Here is a 25397-nt window from a genome sequence, read left to right as displayed (position 1 = left end):
TTCCTTTCTGTGGAATTCTACATAAGTGTGAGGTTCTGGCTCAAAAGGTAGTTAAAAGGGGGTCACAAAATTATTTGAAGAGGGTTACTTCTGGGTTGCCTTCAGAGCTGTTATTTGAGGAGCCCTTTATTTCTGGTCTGCTTTCAGAGCCGGGTGGCCAGAGAGAAGCAGCCATTGGCCAGGCTTCCAGCTGTGAAGACAGCACCCTACCAGAAGCAATGCTGACCTAAGTTTGGCAATACCATATGATGCCATCTTTATTCTTATGCTGCTGTTGGTGGTGGCTCTGCCTTCAGGACCGAGCTCCCAGCCAGCAGCTGCTGCTCTCCAGCTACCCTGCTCTGAAGGCAGTGCCACCACCAGCAGTACCACAACCCCTCCCTTCTATAACCTTGGCCACGCCTACATGGCGTGCTGCTGCTGGCAGGGTCATGAAAATGAGGGCACTCAACAATGCAAATAGGGTGCTCATTTACAAATTTCATGCCTCATTTGCATTTTCTTGCATGATTGCTGTCCTGGCAGAGGCTTCTGTCACCACAAAACAAGCCATGTAGATGGGGTTCTGTCAACGAAACCCCCCCTTGTCGACAGCCCCTTATCCCCCATTTTTGTCAGGGATCGAGGACTGTTGATAAGTGGGGGTTTTGGTCCACAGAACCCTGTCCACATGGCTTGTTTCGTGGTGACAGAAGCCTGTGCAGGAACAGTGATCACGCAAGAGTATGCAAATGAGACATAATTTTAAATAAGCACCTGATCTGCATTGTCGAATGCCCTCATTTGCATGACCCTGCATGCAGCAGCATGCCGTGTAGACATGGCAATTATGACCTTCCCATAATTCCTTTTTTGGATCAGTACCCTTACAATACTGTGAAAATTCAGATTTAAAGAGCTGAAATGATGAAATTTTGGGTTTTAAAAATCCTATGGCAACGAAGTAGACCAAAAGCACACTGGTAGGGCCCTATTTATAGCAATGTTTTCTGTTCCTATCCCTTGACAAAATGCCTTGTAGATGGATACACATTAGCCTTCCCGTTATTAGCTTTTCCATCACTCTTCTTCGAAATGAGTTGCCAGTCTGCTCCCTGGATTCACGAATTCCCACCAAAGAGAAGCCCTATTCTCTGAATGAATGTGTACAACACATATATATGATGTCCACCGTACTGCCCCAAACAAAGAAGAGGAGGGCGAAGGGCCAGGGGATAAAAGCGCTGGGTGTTGGCTGCTTCTGCAGTGGGGGGGTAGAACAGGTCACGACCGCAGAAATGCTGCAGAAAAGACACCACAACTCTGTTATCTGACCAGCTGCGCGCGGGAGGGTGGGCGCGCGGGCGCCCGCCCGCACAGAAAACGTGTGGCGGGCAGACTTTATCACAACGCTTTTCCCGAGCATCTGCCGCCAGCCCGCCCCTATCTCGAGAGACCCGGGGCGCGGACATCAGGGCAGAGGAGACAGCCAGACAAGGTGCCCCCAGCCGCAGGAACGTCCAGCGACTACGAGGCTGTCTGGGCAGAGCCACCAGGCTCCAGACGCAACCAGCGCGCATGCGCGCAAGACTCTGCCGGCCTCGCTCCTCGCGAGCGCCGCGTACCCCTCCCGGCGGCTGGAATCCTCCAGCCTTCCCGACGTGCCTCGCGCTCACCATCGAGTGCTGCCCGGCTGCTGGCGTGGGGAGCGGGGCCGCTCTGCCGTCTCTCTCGGGCCGCGGCAACATGGCGGGCGTGGAGCAGGCGGAGCAGCACCTGAACGGGGAGCTGCTGGAGCCCGAGGACGCGGAGGGCGGCGCGGCAGGGCCCGGCGCCGAGGAGGGCGCCAAGAAGAAGCGGCGGAAAAAGAAGAAGAGCAAAACGGCCCCCGCGGGTAGGGCCCGGAGCCGGCAGGGAGGGGAGCCAGGCAGAGCCCTGCGGCGGCCCGAGGGGCGGGGAGCTGGAGTTAGTGTGGCTGGGACGGGGGTGCATCTTCTTGTGGGCGGTGTCGGGGTGGAAGCCGCCTTGGCGGGAGGCAGCTGCGGGGCAGGGGCGCGTGAAGCGGCCTTGGGGGCAGTCTGTGGGGGAGGGGAGCGGGAGATGTGCAGCTGTGGTGGCGTTGGCAGATCTCTCCTTGGCTCGGGAGGTGGGGCTGTGTGGGCGGCCCCATCTGAACGGGGGTAAGTCTTGTCAGCGGGGGGACACGGTGAGATGATCATGTAATTGGCTAGTATTCTGGTGGCGTTGCTGTTGTCCTCCTCCCCTCGCCTGCCTGCTTGTCTTTGAGGTAGGTGATGTGAGGTACCTGAAGATCCCTCAGAACAGTGGTTACTATGGAAAGAGCCTTAGCGTGGACACATGGACTGTTGGTTGCTCATGCGTTTATGTGTGAGAGAAAGTTCTTTAGGTTTCAGCTCAGCCTGTTTCAGGGGTGGTTTGTGTATGTTGCTTTGTACACAGCAGCATCCATTCCTATGGCCGGGAGACAAAGAGTATAATTTTGTTGCTTTAAAGTTTATCCCACAGGAGGGAGCCATTCCCTGTTAACTGTCAAATATTGTACATGAAATCTGAGATGAGTCTGCAAATAGCGTAAGGAACCTGAATTTTGAATGTATTTTTGCAGACTAGCTGTTGGAGTAGAAGATACAGTGTGTTTATAATTTGAATAACATTTGTGTTATCTCCCTGGAGCAAGCTTGTGTTAGGTACAGCAGACTTCACAGACAGAAAAGAACTGTAGTTATTTGAAGTATTGGATAATCTTAAGTTTATGTGCACAGTGCAGGTTTTTGTAATGTCATACTGCCCCCTGAGTATCTAACGGTTGTTATGATATGTTCACTTCTTTAGAAGAGGTGAGAAGTGCTCTGATAGCTGCTTGATGAGGGTGGTAAAAGTACTTGGAGAATTATTTTAGGATTTTATGTCACAGTTTAGAGCTATTTTATTTGTTAAACTATACTTTATTTTGAAAACAGGTCAGCAAGAAGCAGACAGAGAATTAGAGGGTGCTCTTGATGATATAGCAAAACAGTTGGATAAGCAAACACTGGAAGAGAAGGAAAAAGATGAGGATGAAGAAGGCAAGTGTAACATTATGAAGTGCATGAAATAGTATAGCATGTTCTACAGCTGTCTGTTTTTTCCACTTAAGTAATTTTTTTCATGCAAGATGCCAGTGTAATTTGCAGATATTTTCTTGATGTTGAGCAGTTTTTTATCTGAATTATCAGCCTCATTCCCTATCAAGCAACATTGTCACCTGAGCAAGAGGGTGTATTTCAGGCAGAGACATTGTGCCAGCTGATAGCTACAACTTTTGCTGACTTTTAACCTTATGAATTTATACCACAAAGAAGATCTTTTAGTGTGACAGAACAAATAATACAGGGAGATGGTGGAGGAAGAGTCCGAGGAGATACTGTAACAGAGGTGGGCAACCTGCACCCTGAGGGCTGCATGTGGCCCTTTGGGGTTCTGTGTGTGGCCCATGAGACATTTTGTTGATCATTGCCCAGGTGCAGGGTTGCCAGGGCAACATGAAATGAGGTGATTACTGAGAGCACACAACATTGTGAGAGCCATGTGCTCCCTCTGCATCCAGTCAAAGTGCTGCTGTGGTTCAGTTGGCACACCCCCACAAAGTCTCCGTATCCTGGGCGATCATCTTGTGGTATACCTTCACTTAGTGGAAGATAGATGATGATGTTTTTTGAGGGGGTTATTGAGGCTGCACTAAATCGAGTCACCAGAGTTCCACTGTTTGACCCTGGTACTCCTCATGGTCACGAAGAGCAGTGAAGTCGATGGGAGACTTTCTCCGGTCAACCTTGTGCTGTGGGGGCAACTCAATAAATCACTTTCTGATATTTTGGCTTCAGCTGCACAGTTCATGTAGCTGGAGTTGTGTATCCTAAACAGATTTTTCTTCATAATGTAGACTTGGCTTTGGTTATGACAATCTGGTGTCCCACTGAGCTGGAGGGCCACTCATGCAGCCCACTCACTAGCGTTGATTGCCCCTCGCTGTGCTATAATAAAATACACGATTAAAAACATGTTTGTAATCACTAAAGAAAACTTGATTTCTAAGACTACTTCTTTCACTGAATCCCAACTAAAGAAATGTGATACATTGCAATACAGGAATACGCTTTGTTTATTGTTGCCAGTACAGATTATCAACAAGTAGTTTGTGAATCATGTTTAGTTCCTTATCTGAATTTAAACATATTTGGTATGTAGATTACATGATTGAAAACCGAATCAAGAAACTGACCTTTTTTTTTCTGTAATAAAACTATGCATTTAGTGCAGTGGTGGACAATCTGAAGCCTGTGGGCTTCTGTGTGTGGCCCATGAGACATTTTGTTTATCGTTGCCCATGCAAGGTTACCAGATTTTGCTGGTTTCCATCCACATAGTTTTTCCCCCTACCAGTATTACTAAAATGGCGTGCATGTAAAGGGCCTGGAAAGTAAGGTGTGTGCTGGTTGCACACAACGTTGACTGAGACAGCCGTACACTCCCTCTGCAGCCAATCAACATGCTGCTACAAGTCGGTAGTACACCTCACAAATTCAAGGTACAGAAGTGCAGGTAGCAGAACTACCCTGTTTCAGGAGATTGTCTTGGTTACACCAATCTTGAGGGTCACTCATGCAGCCCACTTAGTATGATAAGTTAGTCGTCATTCATTTAGCACCTGTCTGCTGAGTTAGCATTTAAAATTGGCCTAAGATACCAAAGTGATCATCTTTATATTTATCACTTGGCAAACTATCTCTGAAGCTTTAGGTTTCAGAACATATTAAATTGGATGTTCATATCCAAAAGTACTTCAATAGGAAAAAAAAAGACGCATTAATGCATATAGCACTATACAATAATCTTTGATTATTATCTGAAAGTAGGTACAGTATCCAAGTCCATTTAATTGCTGTTCATAATAGTGTTACGATAAAACCGGATTTCTGATGCGTTACTTCAACTGACAGGGAATGGGATATTAATATTAATGCCATACATACACTGTTACTGTTGATTCAGAATTCATTGAGAATAATAGTTAATGCTTCATAGTGAAATGCATTTCTTGAGGGAAAAATTAGACTCTTAGGATATTTTATCTTGGAGAGAGTGTACTTATTCATAGTCAAATCAGTACATTACATTTCATTTGCTCTTTTTGACAGTGTAGCTATCAATATTTAGATAAACCTTAAATTGAAATGTACTTTATCACTAAAATAATGCTCTCCCTATCTTCATACAAATTACTTGTGATTTCTTTCAATGTATAAAATTTTTTAATTTTTTATTGCTTTTGATGGGTTTTACCTGACTCATTCTTTTCACAAGGCTTGAAATCTGTGTAACTGTGGGAGATAGCATAGAGGTTGCATCTGAAATCTGGTCCCAGGGGTTGGTTTCCAAAAAACTCACTGTTTTTGACCATCTCCACAACTGCAAAATACTAGTGATTGCACTGGAAGAAATGTCATTATGGTTCTGCTGCATTATGGAATTGGGCTAGCAACATAGTTCACTGAGAATGGAAATATGGTTGTTGTGTTTCTGGGTAATGAATTGCATTTCAAATATGATCATGACATGTAAGGGCTTATTCCAATTCCTTGTAAATTGTTAGGGTGCTAGTCTTGGTTGTGTTTTTTTTGTTTTTTTTGTTTTTTTTTTAAAACCAGGTAAGCATTCTAGAGTGGAAAAGAGTATTAGCTGTCTTCAAGGACATCATAGCATAGATCCAGTTAGTTGGTTTACCAACTGACAGGAGTCTGTCTTGAGTGGCACATAAGACCATAGCAAGTAAATAACAGTAGCTGCTGGTGTCTTGAATTTTGGCAGTGTCTGTAGTGGTTAGCATAGGGACCTGGAAGATACCCTGACTCTGTGGGTTGATGAAGTGTATGCCAAGACTACTGCTTTTTCTGATTCAGAGTTAAGCTTGAACTGCGCTTAATTCATTGAGAGTAGTGTGACACAGTTATTGCGCTTGAAAGATGTATAGGAGAGAGTATCTAAATATTAAATACATTTTTGACTGAGAACCTGGAAGGACATTAGAAAACAGAAAAAAGGTGTTTGTACCTACAAGGCATCCATAAAGATTATAAAACAATAGATAGTTAAGGCTGAAAGTGGACTTTTTTTTCTATGGACTGGGTTTTCATTAAGCATTACAATCTGCAACCACTGCAGGACAGCAACTATCTATGAATATGAATATGGCATTAGGAATATATTACCGACCACCTAACCAGGACAGTGATAGTGATGCTGAAATGATGAGGGAGATTAGAGAGGCTATCAAAATAAAAAACACAGTAATAATAGGAGATTTCAATTATCCCCATATTGATTGGGTGCATGTCACCTCAGGACGGGATTCAGAGATTAAATTTCTTGATGCCTTAAATGACTGCTTCTTGGAGCAGCTAGTACAGGAACCCACAAGGGGAGAGTCGATTCTCGATCTAGTCTTGACTGGAACGCAGGATCTGGTCCAAGAGGTAACTGTTACTGGACCGCTTGGAAATAGTGACCACAATATAATAACTTTTAATATTCCTGTGTTGGGAAGAAGACCGCAGCGGTCAAACACTCTGGCATTTAATTTCAAAAAGGGGAATTACACTAAAATGAGGAAGCTAGTTAAACAGAAACTAAAAGGTAGAGTAATTAAACTAAAATCCCTGGAAGCTGCATGGAAACTGTTTAAAGACACCATACTAGAGGCCCAACTTAAATGTATACCCCAAATAAAAAAACACAGTAAGAGACCTAACAAAGAACCACCATGGCTAAACAGCCATGTTAAAAAGGCAGTGAGAGAGAAAAGGGCAGCTTTTAAAAAGTGGAAGTCAAATCCTAGTGAGGAAAATAGAAAGGAACATAAACACTCCCAAATTAACTGTCATAATGTAGTAAGAAAAGCCAAAAAAGAGTTTGAGGAGCAGCTAGCCAAAAATTCAAAAAACAATAGTAAAATGTTTTTTAAATACATTAGAAGCAGGAAGCCTGCTAAAAAAGCAGTGGGGCCCTTGGATGATAAAGATATAAAAGGAGCGATCAAGGAAGACAGTGCCATTGCGGAGCGATTAAATGATTTCTTTGCTTCAGTCTTCACGGCTGAAGATGTTACAGAGGTTCCTAAATCTGAGCCAGCCTTTTTAGGCGACAAATCTGAGGAACTCACTCAGATTGAAGTGACATTAGAGGAGGTTTTGGAATTAATTGATAAGCTGAATAGTAACAAGTCCCCAGGACCAGATGGCATTCACCCAAGGGTTCTGAAAGAACTCAAATGTGAAATTGCGGAGTTATTAACAGTGGTTTGTAACCTATCCTTTAAATCCACTTTGGTACCAAATGACTGGAAGACGGCCAATATAACACCAATATTTAAAAAAGGCTCTAGAGGAGATCCTGGCAATTATAGACCGATAAGTTTAACATCAGTACCAGGCAAATTAGTAGAAACACTAGTAAAGAGTAAAATTGCAAGGCACATAGAAGAGCACGAATTGTTGGGCAAAAGTCAGCATGGTTTCTGCAGAGGGAAGTCGTGTCTGTCTAATCTATTAGAATTCTTTGAAGGGGTTAATAAACATGCGGACAAGGGGCACCCAGTGGACATAATATACCTAGATTTCCAGAAAGCCTTTGACACGGTCCCACACCAAAGGCTTTTATGTAAATTAGGTGGTCATGGGATAGGAGGAAAGGTCCTTTCATGGATCGGGAATTGGTTAAAAGACAGAAAACAAAGGGTGGGAATAAATGGTAAATTTTCACAATGGAGGGGGGTAACTAGTGGTGTTCCCCAGGGCTCAGTCCTGGGACCGATCCTGTTCAACTTGTTCATCAATGATCTGGAAAATGAGGTAAGCAGTGAGGTGGCAAAGTTTGCAGATGACACCAAGTTGTTCAGGACAGTCAAAACCAAAAGGGATTGTGAAGAACTACAAAAAGATCTCAGCAAACTGAGTGATTGGGCAGCAAAATGGCAAATGAAATTTAATGTGGGTAAGTGTAAGGTAATGCATGTTGGAAAAAATAACCCAAATTACACGTACTACATGATGGGGTCAAATTTAGCTACGACAGATCAGGAAAGGGATCTTGGAGTTATAGTGGATAGTTCTCTGAAGACATCCACGCAGTGTGCAGCGGCAGTTAGTAAGGCAAATAGGATGTTAGGAATTATTAAAAAAGGGATCGATAATAAGACAAAAGATATCATACTTCCCCTATATAAAACTATGGTACGCCCACATCTCGAGTACTGCGTGCAGATGTGGTCTCCTCACCTCAAAAAAGATATATTGGCATTAGAAAAGGTTCAGAAAAGGGCGACTAAGATGATTAGGGGCTTGGAAAGGGTCCCATATGGGGAGAGGCTAGAGAGACTGGGACTTTTCAGTTTGGAAAAGAGGCGATTGAGGGGCGATATGATAGAGGTATATAAAATCATGAATGGTGTGGAGAAAGTGAATATAGAAAAATTATTTACCTTTTCCCATAATTCAAGAACTAGGGGACACCAAATGAAATTGATGGGTAGTGGGTTCAAAACTAATAAAAGGAAATTTTTCTTCACACAGCGCACAGTCAACCTGTGGAACTCCTTGCCCGAGGCGGCTGTGAAGGCCAGGACTCTATTAGGGTTTAAAAAAGAGCTTGATAAATTTTTGCAGGTCAGGTCCATAAATGGCTATTAGCCAGGGATAAAGTATGGTGCCCTAGCCTTCATAACAAGGGCAGGAGATGGATGGCAGGAGATAAATCACTTGTCTTCTGTTCTCCTTCTCTGGGGCGCCTGGCATTGGCCACCGTCGGCAGATGGGATGCTGGGCTTGATGGACCTTTGGTCTGACCCAGTATGGCCATTCTTATGTTCTTATGTTCTTATGTTCTTATCTAAAATTGACCAATCTGCTTAAAAACAACTCAGATGACATTGACCATCAATAGTCATTTGTGAGGCATGGAGATGTAGAAACTCAATTTTTTGTGCAAGGAATGGCCTGTCAGTTTTTATCAGTGAGCAAATAGAGTTTTGAGTAAATATAACAAACAGCAACACTTGATATTAGACAACAGCTTCTGGAATCATTGATCTTACTTTGAAAGCTCATGACCTAATAAATTTGTTAGGCTCTAAAGGTGCTACCTGACTGCTTGTTGTTCATGAGGCTACAGGCTAACATGGCTACTCCTTAAAAAGAGAGCAATAAAGTGGATAATGTTTGGATCTAGAAGGTCTGGACAGATGGTGGATGTACAAGAATAATCAGCACTTTCAGCTAAACATTTGTACAGTGTTATGAACTACAACTGGGGGACACTGGAGAAAATGGCCAAAGGCAGACAGAAGTGGAGGATTTTCGTTGCTGCCCTATGCACCAGTGGGCGCAGCAGGCTTTAACTAACTGTATAATCCATGAATACATGGGGTAAACACAGTAATCCCTTGAAATGTGTGATTTTTGAGTTGCACTTAACTTGCATTAATGCGAGTTCAGTGGAACTTGAAACCCTGCTCCCCCCGCCCCGGCCCTGGTTCAAACCTCCTTGCCTGCATGGCCCTGGTTTGAATCACCGCTTCCCCTGTCCCCATGGCCCTGGCCTCACCTCCCCCTGTGCGGCCCCGATTCACCCCCCACTCCATGTGACTCTGTCTCAACCCCCGACAGGGCCACCTAGTCCCAGCTGACCACCTACCCCCCCACTCACACTGCAGCCCTAACCCACCCCAAGCTTAACCCCCCTGACGTTAACCCTCCCCATCCCCAGGACTTACCTTTCTAAAGGCGCTCCAGGTGCTCCTGCTGCTTCCCCAGCTGCAGAACTTGTGTTCTGCTGGGGAAAAAAGCTGTCCCCCTGACTTACATGAAATTCAGGTTTTGCGAGGGTGCGTGGGAACGTAACCCTTGCATATCTCGAGAGACTACTGTACACATAATTAGATGTAGCCACATTATGTTAAGTAAATATTATTTTTGGACAGAGTCAAACCGTGCTGTAAACAAACTCAGGCTGTTTCTTGCTGCTTTGATGCCACATGCTCCTCTTTCCTTAATCTTCGAAAATTTGTAGGAAGGAGTACTGTAAATACAGGTTTCACTTGAAACCTGTCGCTTATATCTTCTGCACTGCTTATGTGGGTGAGCTCCACGTTCACCATCGTGAGTGCTGTCATCTCTGTTTTTCTTTTTCTGGTAAAGGAAAGTAACAGATCTCTAAAGTCATAGTCACTATTTATTTCAGGTTGAATCTCTCTAGTCTGGCACAGTCTGGTCTGGCAACATCTGTGGGCTGGCATGATTTTAGTTAGCTGGATGTCCACTTACCCTGGGTATAGTCAAGTTTCCTGTGGTCCCATAAAGTATGTTTCCAGGCACTAGTCCTTGCTCTCAGTGGTCTGTGCTTTTATTAAGCTCTAATTTACCGCTAAATGTCTTCCAAGAGCCCAGTAAGCAGTGGAAGTGTTGGTAACACTGCTAGAAAAATTGACTTCCTATGGTTCAGCAGTTTTTCTGATTCAGCACTGGTCAGGATCTGAAAGCGTCCAACTAGAGGTTTGACCTGTAGCTAATATTATTCTTTCTAACCACTCTTTCCCAGATGCTTCATGTTAGCTATATTGAGAATATGGGATTTGAGATAGAAAGTGGTTTGTTTTTAACAAATTTCTCAGAGGCTTCCTTTTTTAATCAACTAACCTCTTAACCATGCCACCAGTGTAAAAAAAACCTATTTAGAGGTATTTTTTCAGCAACAGTGCTTTCAGAAGTATCTTATTGTATCTGAACCTGCAGTTGGAAAGGAATCTGCAACTGTTGGTAACTGCTCCTAGAGTTTGTAGAATCTGTGAATTTGGGGACTTATAACAAATCTCAACAACATCAAATTCAGTGCAGCTGAGGTAGAAGCAGCATTGGTCCCAGATAGAGTTGGACCTGGTTCAGCTTTCAAATTCTTCTGTTTGCTTGTGGCATAGTTTAAAAGGGTTGTACATGTTTAAAGAAAGTCAGATGTTTAACTTTCACATGTACTGTAGTTTATATAAAACTTGATATTTTGGTGCAGTGCAGAAGTTGTGAATTCAGGTGCCAGATACAAGTTGACTCAAGCTGTATAAAATTGAGGTAACAGTTTTCCATGTGTTTTAACTAGCTTACCTTTGGGTAACCTTACATTTGTTAGTATCTAAGGTGCTACAGGACTGCTTGTTAATTGTGAAGCTAAAGACTACCATGGTTATCCTTCTTAGACTACTTCCCTTTGGGTAGTTTCTCATTAAGGTGCCATGATAACCTTTGTTCTACATTTGACTCTTTGAATGTGTTTAGACGTATATAAACATTTCTTTCACAGACGGAGAGGGTGAAGGAGATGGAGCAACAGGGAAGAAAAAGAAGAAAAAGAAAAAGAAGAAAGGACGTAGGTTTCAGTTACAACAATAATAGATGGGATTTTCTCATATTTGCCCTTAAGCTTATCCTAATATATTATGGTTTCAATTAAAAATATTGTGGGGGAAGGCATACAAGGTAGATCCTTGGCCAAGACACTTTGGAAGTTCTCTCTGGTGTTTTTGAATGTTTCACTTAGCATTGACACCCTCAAGTTGTCTGACCTTGCCATAGCTAGTATTCCCTCTAAATTTTTTCCGCCCCGGGCAGAGTAAACTTGAAGTGCACCAAGGGCAGGTGTGGATGCGTGCCACCAGTGGATGCCCATGCTGCCCACTGTGCTTGGCTCTGGGCACTCTGCTGATCCACTGAGTGGCACTTGTGTCTCTCCGACTATAGCACGTGGTGTTCTGGGGATGAACCCAGATTCTGGCAGAAAGATTTAAAATATGCTTGGCTATTTTTGCTTTTCCTGCAGTTGATAATTTATACCTTGCAACGTAAAACTTCTTACAAATATTTACTCAACAGCTAAGGTGCAGACAGACCCACCTTCTATTCCAATATGTGATCTGTTTCCCAGCAGTATATTTCCAAAAGGAGAAGAATGTCACTATCCACCAGCACAAGATGGGTAAATGTTTTCTTTCTGTTTTTATGTCTAAAGATAGTGAAGTTTAAAAAAATAAATACTTCTGATCTGAACGGACTTCTGAGGGGCAGTGGAAGACTTAACTTTCCTATAGTTCTGTTGATCAGATTGTGAACAAAGTTGATGGTAATGTCTCTTTACTGGATCATCTAACAATTTTATTCCTTTAGAGGTGATCAGAAGTATTTTCCCTCCTGGCACTTTAAATTTATTGGACTGGATTATTATTTTACTCTAATGTTTGTGTAGTTTGCTTTCTTGTGGAGTACCAATATAAACAAAAATAACTTCAGTAGCATGCATGAACTTTTCTGTGCCCCTTAATGGGATATTAACTGTGAAGCATACTGATGGCTTGGGTCAGGTGAAAAATATAGAAGGGTTGGCAGGAGGGGGTAATATTTGAACACATGCAAATAAATACAATTTTTACAGTCTTTTACGTGCTATCTACAGACATTTTTAGAAGCAGACTTTTTTTTAAGCTGTAACAGTTAATGTCTATGCCTTAATTGATGTGAAAGCCATCCTCTGTTTTTTTAAAGGTGTCTGCTGAAGTAGCAGAAGTAATGCCACGAGACTTAAGTGACTTAACAGAAAACAGGGTATAATTTGTTGAAATAGTCCTTACAGCTTTAACAATATTTTTTTTAAATGGCATATAAATTTAAAAATCACACTAATTTTTGTGCTTGGTAATGTTACACATATGCTTAAGATTTACTGTAACTGAAAGAGCAATGATATTGAGTTGGATGAGGCTCAACCAGCTGAAGAGGAAGGAGATAGTGGTGGGTTGAGATTAGCAGACTGAGAAGATGATTGTGAAGTGCATCTGTCACTGGTCATCGGAGTTTTAAGTTCTGGTTAAACCTCACCCCTTAGATTTTACTAGATATTTGTAGTGCAGGATAACCAAGCTGGCTTTCTACCATCTGGAATGGGCCAGAAGAATGCCACTTTAATTTCACAGGGAGATCTTACAACTATTATTCATACTTCTTTAGCCTCAAGATTAGACTGTTGTAGTAAATTCTACAAGGAGCTACAGCTTAAAACCATTTAAAGATTGAAGCTAATGCAGAATGCAGTGCCTCATTTATTAAGTGGAGCATGTTATTGTTGATCATGATGTGTAAAACCCTAAATGATTTCTGACCTACCAGTCTGCAAGATGCTACAAAAATTGTTTTTCATGGGTTTTGGGGGGAAAGTTGTGCATAAATTCTGGGATTATTAAAGGGGGGTTGATTTACTGGCTGGCTGAAGTTAATTCATTATTTGTCAATTGTTGTTTTCATTGCTGGGTGATCATTTAGGATTGTAAGTATAAAATAATCTTTAGGGTGCCTAGAGTTTTTTTTCTTAAATGCATTCCTGAAGTTTTTAAAACACAGATAAATATCTTTCCTACTTGAAAGGGGCATTGAGGATTAGTTAGTTAGTGACTATATAAGTAATCCTTAGATGAGATTTCTAATGTATGCCATAGAGATTGACTGGTGCTGGTTTTCAATTTTAATATTTGTATATCATGTTTACCGTAAAGACGAACTGCTGCTTGGAGAACTACAAGCGATGAAAAGAAAGCGCTAGATCAAGCCAGTGAAGAGATTTGGAATGATTTTCGGGAGGCTGCTGAGGCACACAGACAAGTGAGGAAATATGTTATGAGTTGGATCAAACCTGGAATGACAATGATAGAAATCTGGTGAGGATAAAAACATTTTCTTGAAAGACACTTCTTTTTGTAATGGGTGTTGGTGGTTCAAATTGTCACACACTTAATTGATTCCATTTTGAATCCTGTCAGTTCAAGTTATTTTTTGGTGGGTCTTTCCAATGTTCATCATTTAGTTTTTCATTTCTTCTTGCTTATAGAGTCAATCATCATCACTACTTTGGTCAATGGAGTTTTTAGTATTGAAATCTCTTATTAACTCGGTCATTGTATTAATCTGTTTCTCACTTTAGCACCTGACTGTAGTGTGTGTGTTTCAGTTCTGTGCCTGCGCTGCTCTTGCACGTAAGACTTCATCAGGTTGCAAGGAGTAATAGTGACTTAGATAGTGGCACAAAGATCACTTTTTAGCTTCTGCCAGCATTGCCAGCAAAATACTATGTGTAGGAGCCTCAGAAAAGCAGCACAAAGCTAGCATGTGTAAACAGATCCACGTTGGACTACTTGTCTTGCATATACTGTTTCCTCACTACAGGTTGAATCTCGCTGGTCCAGCACTCTTGGGACCTTGAAGTCCCATATCAGGGCTTTTGACAAACCAGGGGAGGTCAGTGCTCCCCTCTGTCTTCCAACGCCTGCTTCTGGGCTCCCTTCCTGGCTGTTACCCGTACCACTTTCCAGACCCACCACCATTTCCTGTCCCAGTTGTAGGCTGCCTGCTTTTGGGTCACTCGCACAACTTTCCAGCCCTTTTAGCAAACTCCAAGGTCCCATCCCGTTCCCCCATGCACTGTGGCACCCCAACCAGTGGCTTCCCTTTGCCGTCTGCTCCTTGGCCCTGGATGTTGCCTGATTAGAGAGTCCTGGATGTCAGAGGTTCAACCTGTAGGACTATTTTCATTCTGATCATGCTTCTGCTGGAGAAGCAAGTGCACTTCTCTTCCTGTGATGTTCTTTCCCAGGAGCTCAAAAAATTAACTTCTGATTATCAGGGTTAAAGTTGGAAAGAGATAATTATCCAGGTACTCTCTTCTTAGTCTTGGGAATTTGATATTGGGATGTGGGATGAAGTTGTAGTTCCAAAACTTATTGCAGACATTGTTGGCAGGAAAACGTATCATCAAGAAGGGTGAAAGACAGCTGCCTCCATAACCTTCAGTCTGTCTGAAATAAATTTACATGCAATTGAATTACTTATCTTGAATGTTTTGGGTTGCAATTAGAAATTTCCTCAAGACATGGCCTCCTTTTATAGGCTACATCTACACGGGAGGCTTTTCCTGGCAAAACTGGGCTTTTGTTGGGGAAAAAGCATGGTGCAGCTACATACAAAATGCACTTTGTTGACAAAACCCGGCACATCTGCCGATAGCCTATCTCTCCCTCTTCAGTTATAACGCCTCTCTCGACAGCGTTTGTCGAGAAGACAGCCATGTAGATGCTTCGGGCCTGTTTTGTCGACAGACAGGGCTTTCTGTTTACGGAGCAGCTCTGTGTGCAGAGCTTCCGGGCAGCCATTCTGTTGAGAGAGGGCCAGGCAGTCTGGCTGCTCTCTGTCAACAGAGTGGATTGCTCTTTCAATCCGCTTTTATGCGTAGCTGCAATCTTTCAACAGAAGTTTCACCAGGAAATCCCTTCCAACAGCGACTTCTGTTGACAGAGGCTTCTCCTGTAGCTGTACCCAAAGTGTATAACAGGCTATGGGGGATTACTTATTCATATAAAGTTTTTTTTTTTTAAATTATTCTGCTTTGTTGGATGTAATTGGTATAAACTGCAATGATGTGAATCAGTTACACCAGTGGGCTGGGATTATATGAAGGCTTGCATGCTGTAGCTACAGTGATATAGATATATCAGTGACTAAGAAAAGCAGTGTTTGCAAAGCTCGAGGAAATAATACATAATGTGAGTAATTTTACTTTTATCCTCATAGCCGTTAATATATGGAAACTGTATGGCTACATCTACACTAGCCCAAAATTTTGAAATGGCCATGCAAATGGCCATTTCGAAGTTTACTAATGAAGCTCTGAAATACATATTCAGTGCCTCATTAGAATGCCGGCAGCTGTGGCACTTCAAAATTGACGCAGCTCACAGCTGCTCGGCTTGTCCAGACAGGGCTCCTTTTCAAAAGGACCCTGGCAACTTTGAAATCCCCTTATTCCTATCTGCTGTTAGGAATAAGGGGATTTCGAAGTTGCCTGGTCCTTTCAAAAAGGAGCCCTGTCTGGACGAGCCGCGCGGCGGCGAGCCACGTCAATTTCAAAGTGCTGTGGCTGCCGGCATTCTAATGAGGCGCTGAATATATATTTCAGCACTTCATTAGTAGACTTCAAAATGGCCATTTACATGGCCATTTTGAAGTTTTGGGCTAGTGTAGACATGACCTATATTTTTTAATTTGGTTACCTTTTTAAGCAGTTGGGAAAACTATTTGATCACATTACAGTTCTGTTTTCAGAAATGTTTAGTAAAATCCTTGTGGTACATTGTACTTAAAACAAACCAAATTCATTTGCCCAGAATGTATATTGTGTCCCTGACTGTTCAATTATAGCTTGCAAAGCATATTCTTTCAAAGGTAGGTAAAAACATTGGGGAACCAAATCAGTGTGATCAAGCACAGGACTACATTTAATCCTGTCAAAACAGATTAGAATAAAATAAAGAACTGAATCATCAAAAACTGTGCTTATTTTTTTAACTCTTTAGCTGGTTCTGATTTTAGTGTAGTATGTTACAAATAAGACTAAAACTAAACATTTAGGTCAGTTCTTTTCTTTGTCTGGTATTCTCACATTTGTAAACAAGTACTTTAAAATAACCTTTTTTAGTACATTGTGTGTGTGTGTGTGTGTTTTGTCTAAATGGACACTTTTTTTTCCTAGTGAAAAACTCGAAGACTGCTCACGCAAGTTGATAAAAGAAAATGGCTTGAATGCAGGTCTTGCATTTCCCACTGGGTGTTCTCTGAATAACTGTGCAGCCCACTACACTCCAAATGCTGGAGATCCTACAGTATTGCAATATGATGATATTTGCAAAATAGACTTTGGAACACACATCAATGGTTAGTTTTCCCTTATTGCTTAGAAAATGTATATTGTTGGATTGTTTTTTGGATGCAAACATATCAGCCTCATTTTTTCTTTTGATTTCAGGCCGTATTATTGACTGTGCTTTTACTGTTACATTCAATCCTAAATATGATAGACTGTTACAAGCAGTAAAAGATGCCACTAATACTGGAATAAAGGTACACTAACTATGCAAATTAATTTTTACTGGGTTCTGAAATTTAAAAGCTAAGTCCCTCATAATAGATTTAAACATTTTTCTGTGTTTAACTCTTCTCTTCAGTGTGCTGGAATAGATGTTCGTCTCTGTGATGTTGGTGAAGCCATCCAAGAAGTTATGGAGTCTTATGAAGTTGAAATTGATGGCAAAACTTATCAAGGCAAGCTCTTTCCTTTAGAGTATGTAGAAGTAGCTATCCTAGGAGTGTCTTTGTACAATCCTGCTTTATTTCTAGCTGTTGAAGTTATCTTTATTTGCAGTAGAATAAGAGTGCAGTGCAAGTAACTTGCACTATACATACTCTCCTGACCAATCGCCTCAACTGTAATGAACGGGAACTTAGTCCTGAGTGAATGAGAACTTCCCCATCCATTTCAAATTCCGCTTTTTAAATGCAACAAACAGATTCAAAAGCACCGCACCTGGCATTTACTTTAGTCATAGGTGAAAAGTGAGTAGCTTTCAATTCTTGTTTGCAAAATACATAGGAAATAATTAAATATTTACTTGTTAGCATTATTAACTAGTTTCCTAAAGACCTGAGTTATGACTGTAGTAGTAATAAAGCCATTATTCCACATATAGAGTAAGCTAGGATGTTGCTTGGCTGATTGTTTTTTGGGGGGGCGGGGAAAAGTCATTTTTGTTGTTGTTTTCTCTGGGATACCTGTAGGTCTCTGAATTTGCTTCCAGTACTTCACGTGTGGGTTAAGTTTGTCACTGGTATTGAAGGGTTAAACATTAAGCATTAGTGATTTACCTAATTATTGATATTTTGCTTTGTTTTCTGTAATAGTGAAACCAATTCGCAATTTGAATGGACATTCAATTGGGCCTTATAGGATACATGCTGGAAAAACTGTGCCCATTGTGAAAGGAGGAGAGGCAACAAGAATGGAGGTAAACTGGGTGTTTAGTATTTAACTCTTCTGCTTAAGCATATCTAAATATGTCACCATGGGAAAATTATCTCCTGCATTGTTTTTTTTTATGACCACATGGAAGATAATACAGCTGAGCTTTCTGGAAGGGCAGAGCAGCCTTGGTACTTGGCACGCCGCAGTGGGGGTTGCTCAAGCATGGCTGGAGCAGCCCATGTCTGCAGCCTGTCCAATCGCTACTCATCTCTCCCTGGCCCCTGTGGATGAGGACTGCTTCAACTGGGCTGGAGCATCTCTGCCCAAGCAGCCCCATGGGGCTGGAACATCCATGGTGGGCAGGGGGCTGTTTCAGCCCCTACCAGTTATCCATAACCAGCAAGCCTCATCTGTCTTTACAAATATGGATGTTAATGGTTAACCAGTAATCTGTGAACGAAGATATTTATTAGATAAATGAGTAGCTAAAAGCTAGTCGGACAGACCCTTCAACCGTCCCTAAAGGGTCCTGCGCTTTTGGTCAGCTCCTTGTGGGCCTCAGAGGCTCCAGGGAGGGCCCCTTTGTTGCCGTGGGACTTCCAGAAGGCAAGTGTCTCCCTTTACCGAGCCATTTTCATCACAGTCCAGTCTGAATTTAGAGTGGAACAGGTTCCTTCTTCACCAGCCTTGAGCTGCTCCAGCCCCATCCCAGTTGGCCAGCTTTACCAGGGAGAGTGATGGGGGGAGTCCAGTCCCATCCACTGCCCTGGGCTCTAGGGACCCTAGAGAATGAAGGAGCCAGTGGAGTTTTTTGCCGTGCCCCACAACAGCTCCCTTTCCCTAGGCTTCTTCATCCACCACTGCCCTCTGGGGTCTTTTCCCCCTGTATCGTGCTCCTGGCTGGGCTGAGCTGTAGTCTGGTCTGGTCTCCAGCCACCTTCTCTATTGGGAACCATGTCCAGCCTCTTCCTGCTGTCTGGGGAAAGTCTTTTATAGAAAGTCTGAAGGCCTTTATTGGTCCCAGGTGCTTTAATTATCGCCTGATGCTGGCTGACCCTTGATGAGCCCTAGCTGCCTATGCAGCCTGCAGCACTGTGCCCTCTGTGAACTTACAAGGGGAACAAAAAAGGGTTCTTCCAAGGCCCAAAATGTTCCCCCTCCCTCAGGCACCTGTCATCTGCAGTCTGTGATCTGCCACACTAGGTTTTAAGAACAATAAGAAGTCCTGTGGCACCTTATAGACTAACAGATAAGCACTTTGAAGAAGAGAGGATACTTGTTTCACAAGATAAGGAAAACTGTTACAAACCTAGAAGCAGTAAGTATATTTCATTAGGTGTCAAGTGCAGTTTTGATCTGCATCTAATTTTAAATGGAGTAACAGGATCAGAAGGCGGGGGCTTGTTTAGAAGATTGACAGTGAGATAAGGAGCCGTTAATTTTATTTCTAGGTTCATGCTTCTAATCCAGTCATGGTCAGTAGTAATCAGGTGACTTACTGTCAGTTGATAGATGTTTAGTGACCTGTGAAAAATGATTTAGGGCCGTCATGACATGTTCACATCACAAAAAGCATCCATTACAATTGTTATCCATAATGGCTTTTTAACACTGTGAGACAGAGACCAAGAATTTATCTATTGGCTTACCCCTGCACATGGACCTTGGCAGAAAAGGAGGAGTATATCCATGATTAGCATAACATTGATTAAAGAGTTATTGAAACATAGTGTATTTGAAAATTTCAGTTTTAAGGGTGCTGCGTAATGAAAGTACCAATCCATGTTTAATTCCTTGTAAGGTACATTTGCCCACTGCTCATATTTGCTATACTTAAACTGTTAATTGTATACAAGAAATTTTAACATTAGACTATTGATCTACTTTCTGTGCATTTATACTATGTTCACTTGTTTTTTTTCTCTTTTAGGAAGGTGAAATATATGCCATAGAAACCTTCGGTAGCACAGGAAAGGGCGTTGTTCATGATGACATGGAATGTTCTCATTATATGAAAAATTTTGATGTTGGGCATGTGCCGATAAGGTTCGATCTGGTTTTTATTCTATATTTATGGCTCTTTTAGTTTTTTCCCTGCCTCTTAATTAATGTCAGCTCTTTCGAGGAACATGAAAAGACTAATGTAATTGATGTTCTTATGTGAACTGTGCTGTAATATGCACATATGTGTGTGCTTAACTCTCTTCACACACACAGGGTGGCACAGACTGTGAAAATAGCTTAAAAAAATAAGGTGATGCCCTCTACATGTTGACTATTTTCCTATCATATACTTTTGTTATTTCACAACTCCCCCTTCTGTACTCAGGATGCATTTCTTGAATCCTCCCTTCCTTGAATTTCTGTGATTTACAGTTCAGTAGCACAAGCAAATGTCTTTTTGGGAACAAAGCTGGTTAAATATAGTGTCATATTCTGCTGAGGATGGTGAGATGCTTGCATATTTAAAAATTAGCTACTCAGAACACTAATTATATTTCATGATTTCACAGGGATTGTATTACGTTACGTTTTGAAAGGTGAAACAGGGTAAAAGTATTTTTGAAGCACAGGTAATCCAAGTAAAACGTTCATCAAGTAACAGTATGATACACTAGATATGCAATACTGTTTCCAGGTGTTTTTACCGCATCCCCAGCATTTAGGAATAAGGGTGTGCTTAGTTGTAAAATGCATTATATGTTGTGGTTTTTTGTATTAACAGTATGGTTTCAAAAGGAACAGCTCAAGTCTGTGAATACTTAAATTTCGATGTTGAACACGTCTCAGCTATCTTGATAAAACACATAGAGGATTATACGTATTTTGCATATTTGTTACAGATGTTATTGCAGGTCAAATCTCTCTCATTAGGCACCCTCAAGACCTGACTGATGCCAAATGGGAGAATTTGCTGGATGACGGGAGGTCAATATTTTTTTTAGCACATTACCAACACTTCCACTGCTTACTGGGCTCTTAGAAGACATTTGGGGTGCATTACAGCTAAGTAACAGCACAGAACAATGAAAGCCAGGACAGGTGGCTGTAAGCAAACTTGGTAGACAACAGGAAACGTGGGCATATCCAAGATAAGTGGTCATCCTAACTAAAATCATGCCGGATTGCAGAGTTTGCCGGATGAGAGAGTTCCAGATTAGAGGGGTTCACTCTATAGTTATATAACTTTTAGAAGTGAAAGTGATATTTACCAGTGTTAAAGCTTAATTTCAAATTAATTTAGTAAATCAGAAACTTCAGGGTGACAGACTTGGAAAAGTTACTGTTGCCAAAGTGAATAGTTCTGTTATCAGTTGAATGACAGTCCCTTTCTTGAGGAAAAATAACTTTGTAATGCTTCGTTATATTGGTATTTAAATAAGTCTAAGTGGGTTTTCAAGTTCTCCTCATCTCCCTTTAAGCTTTGTCTACATTTGCAGCAATTAAAACACTGCCATTGGCAGCACTTCATCAGGACAATTTAGTTGCAGTACCAGCGCTGGAAGAGAGTTCTCCCAGCACCTTAAAACCTCCTTCATGAGGGGCGTAGTTCCCAGCACTGGCAGCTTATCTATGCTGACAAGTTGTGGTGCTGAAACTTGCTGTGCTCACGCCCCTGAGTGAGAGAGTTTAGTGCAGTAATTTACCATTGTAGGCGAGCCCCAAGGCAAGGGTGGGGAACTCTTTTTGGGTTGGGGTAAATGATCCATAGATTTGTCTATGGGGAATAGGTGGGAGGGAGGGTGCAGGAACAGGCTGGGAACTGGGGGTTCTGGAAAGGAGGGAGGGTTAAGGAGTTGGCTGGGGATGTGCAATCTGGGCCAGAACAGGATGCAGGAGTGGGCTGTGAGTGGGGGATCTGGGCAGAAGGGGGTTGTAGGAGAGGTGTGTGGTCTGGGTTGGAGGGGCTGCGGGCGCAGGCTGGGGGTGTGGGTTTAAGAGAGGAAGGGTGTAGGAGGGTTTAGAGTGCGGGGTCAGGGAGGGAAGGGTCAGAAGCAGGGTGAGGTGGAAAGCCTTGTTGGGAGGGGTGTAAGGAGAGGTGTGGGGGGTTTGGGTTGGGCGGGGTCAGGGTACGAGTATGGTGTCTAGGAGGAAGGGGTAAGCTTGGGGGTGAGGGGTCTGGAAGGGAGGGGGCAGGAAGTGGGTGGAGTGGGGGGGTCTTGGGGGTGCAGTGTGTGCACAATGGCAGGAACACTTACCTTTGAGCACCCCCAAATGCACATGGCTCTGCTCACCCTCCAGTGCTGCAGAATTCCATCCAATCAGAGCAGCGGTAGGAAGCATCTGGACAGGCTGTTCAGTCCACCACTGCTCCTCCTGCCTGCGAGAACAGCAGTTATTGGCACCGGAGCCTGGAGCCACTTTCTGGCCCCAGCAGAGCCCACAGTCAGAATCCAGACTGCAGCTGACCCGCAGGGCTTTGGGCTCTGCACTTCCATCCTGCTGCAAGCCAGATTCTAATGGAGGGGAGCCCCCCGCCCCAGGGTCCAGATCTAGACTGTGGGCTGGGGTTCTTTTCCTCGTCCTAAGGGATTGAGCATAGGTTGGTAGGAATGACTTCACACCTTTTCTCCTCTGTCTTGTAAGGCTGAGTTAATAGGACAGCAGCATTTCTGGTTTGTTTTGAAGGCTGTATTTTTGCAGTGGAAAAAATAAAACTTTAACTTTTCTCCTTGAACACAACCTTAAGTGATGTGAGAAGACTTCAAAAATCACAGGCTCTGCAATTTTGTAGTACTTACTTTTCTTTTTATATGTCTTTTATTTCTGTTTTAAATGCTTTCTTGATCATACCTTTTTCCTCAGTTAATTCAGTGCATTCTTTCTTCTAGGCTTCCAAGAGCAAAACATTTACTAAATGTTATAAATGAAAACTTCGGCACTCTTGCCTTCTGCCGCAGATGGCTAGATCGACTGGGAGAAAGTAAATATCTAATGGCTCTGAAGAACCTGTGTGACTTGGGTATAGTGGATCCCTATCCTCCCTTATGCGACATTAAAGGCTCATACACTGCACAGTTTGAGCATACCATATTATTGCGCCCAACATGCAAAGAAGTTGTCAGCAGAGGAGATGACTACTAAACTCAGTGTCACCTCAACATCTTTGTACTCTAGGCTTTGTCGGAGCACGTCATACCGGAATTAATTTGCAACGTATTGTCTGTTTTAACAGTGGACTGATGTAATACTTTCCATGTTTGGAAAGGAAGGAAATTAATCAAAGGCAAGTCTTCTAATGTAACTAACCAAGGAAAAAGCTTTCATGCCTCTAGAACTATATGGAAGGTTACATATATATATATTTTTTTTTTCTGTTCAGGGACGTATGTGGTATAAAGCTCAATTTTTAGTTTGGAATGAGTTATACATTTTGTTTTGAACATTTATGATAAGAAATGCTTTTCAAATATTTATATTACCATATTCCTACTTGAATGCTTTGAATGATTACACCTGACTTCTGCACCTAAGCCCTCTCTGATATTGCCTTTTAAATTTCCTGGAATCCATTTTGTAAAAAATAGACAAATTTTCAGATCTTAAAAACATATATACTTTTTAAAAGTCTGGTTATGACTCTGGGCAGGAGTCTGTTAGGGAACCGCTCTATTAAATAATAATAATAAATATCCAGTTGCCATTTATTGTCTTGAAACTGGACCTGTTCACCCACTTATATGAAACTTGACAACCTAGCACCTATTTAACAAGTAGTGTGTATGCTTGGGAGTCAGGCAAGGGGTTATAGTATGTGACTGTGCCAGCAGTTTGGGTTTTTATTGTCTTTGAGCATGTTACTCTCCAGTCTTCAGTTTTTGTCTGTATTAGAATATGTTGGCAAATTCATTTTAACCGACTCCTTTGCCACTGTTTTCAGTAGGGAGGCCCATCTGATGCGTCGTCTTTCTTTACTTTGTACAATCTCTGGGCTTGCTGCCAACCTTTGATAGTGAAAAATTGCATCAGATTCTTTGGTACCTGTATGTCCCATTGTGAGACATTTAAATATTCATTGCTTTTAGTTTCCAGCCTCCTCAAAACAGAGGCTAGATAATAGAAGGACTCAGACAGTAGTGAGGATAAAAACATTCGCTCTGGTCTGTAACTGAATCCTCTTGCAGATGAACAAACTAAATGAGAGTACTTGACACTTGGTGTAATAGGCATCATGATCTTTCTGCTGTAATAACTGGCTGAATCTCATTTATGTTTATTCTACTAAATCTTGAGGATTTTTAGAACTTGGAGTGGAGCAAGCATAACATCACTGCCTTCCTATGAGGCTCGGTGTTAAACCTCTGTATAAAGTTGCCACAAATATACCAACTTCTGTCGCCAACTCAAAGTGCCTTTAAACATTACCTGCTTTAGGAAAACAGAGCTCATTACGAAGATGGGCCTCTTTTTAAATAAAACATTTTATTCTTTAACTTAAAATATTAAATATTCTGTTACCTCCTTTTTGGATTAAAGGGAGCTGTATATTGATCTCACAGAGATCTAACATACAAGCTGCAGTTCTCCTGCTCCCCCATTTGGAGGGAGGGAGCATAGGTTGGCAAAATGCCTAAAATCAAAAAGAAATTAGACCCACAAAATCATCCCTGATTTTTCCCCATACTTTATATTTGTTGTTAATGGAAATGGGTGAAATGAAGTCTTATCTTAATTCATGTTTCTTTTTCCATTTTGGAGTCTATAAACCCTCCATGGTATTTCCAACCTGTGGCTGGGTAGCAACAGCTACCTGTGTCGGTGAGCTTAAAACTTTAAAGTTTAACCACATGGCATGCTGACTAATGCTGGCCATACTGTGCTATGTTGAAGTAATGAAATCAGGCATTTGAAAGAATCTGTGGGATGGGTGGAGCTGTGTTAGACAGCTAAATCATGATTTTTAAATGTACTGGCACAGCTAGAAACCAGTGGCATAGAAATCTAGCCTTTGTGTACAGCTAAAGTATCAGTAGCAGGTGCCTCGCTTCATTGCTTTATGTGGAGAAGAGTTGGGGCTGAAAGGCTTTGTTTTGGTCTGTAAACTTGCATTATTGAATTATATTGCTCAGTGGAATGAAAAATCCAGTCCTGAGTGATGCAGTTATTCTGACCTAATTTCTGCCCCCCACATGTACCTGCCCTATGTAGACAGTGTTATCTTGACAGGAGGGCTTCTCACACCAACATAGGTACTACCTCTCATGGAGGTTGATTCATTATGCTGAGAGGGGGAGCTCTTCCATCAGCATAGTAGTGCCTTCACTTAAAACCTGCAGCAGTACAGCACCAGTGTGGTCACACCACTGCAGTGCTTTAAGTGTAGATCTGCCCTTTGATTTTTAGCTTATTTGCTAATTTTCTTATACCATTCTCATTAACTAATTTTCTGCTTGAGACTCTGCAGGCAGCATTATGGCTTCTTGTAGTGTCTGTCTAGGTTATATCATCCTTTTTTTCTCTAGCTTTTCTGCAGGATCATTTCC

General features: G+C 42.1%; 1 protein-coding gene across 1 annotated transcript; it reads left to right on the top strand.

Annotated features, from left to right (window-relative positions):
• The first annotated feature begins 1669 nt into the window (after positions 1-1669).
• Positions 1670-24581, top strand: METAP2 (methionyl aminopeptidase 2). The gene is made up of 11 exons (XM_075011683.1): positions 1670-1873; positions 2961-3065; positions 11383-11448; positions 11952-12054; positions 13622-13783; positions 16648-16829; positions 16921-17015; positions 17120-17216; positions 17853-17956; positions 19844-19959; positions 22746-24581. The coding sequence occupies exons 1-11, from the start codon at positions 1726-1728 to the stop codon at positions 22996-22998; spliced, it is 1431 nt and encodes a 476-aa protein (XP_074867784.1). The 5' UTR covers positions 1670-1725; the 3' UTR covers positions 22999-24581.
• Positions 24582-25397: the final 816 nt, after the last annotated feature.

The sequence above is a fragment of the Carettochelys insculpta genome, chromosome 1, assembly GCF_033958435.1.
Source record: "Carettochelys insculpta isolate YL-2023 chromosome 1, ASM3395843v1, whole genome shotgun sequence".
NCBI classification, from domain to species: Eukaryota; Metazoa; Chordata; order Testudines; family Carettochelyidae; genus Carettochelys; species Carettochelys insculpta.
This window is presented reverse-complemented; position numbering and strand designations above follow the sequence as displayed.

What these genes read in the sequence shown, in the direction of transcription:
- METAP2 (XM_075011683.1), top strand. Translation starts at nt 1,726, where the DNA reads ATGGCGGGCGTGGAGCAGGCGGAGCAGCACCTGAACGGGGAGCTGCTG. An exon ending in AAAAGATGAGGATGAAGAAG is followed by an intron (nt 3,066 to 11,382) that starts GCAAGTGTAACA and finishes TTTCTTTCACAG; the next exon opens with ACGGAGAGGGTGAAGGAGAT. An exon ending in GAGAGGCAACAAGAATGGAG is followed by an intron (nt 17,957 to 19,843) that starts GTAAACTGGGTG and finishes TTTCTCTTTTAG; the next exon opens with GAAGGTGAAATATATGCCAT.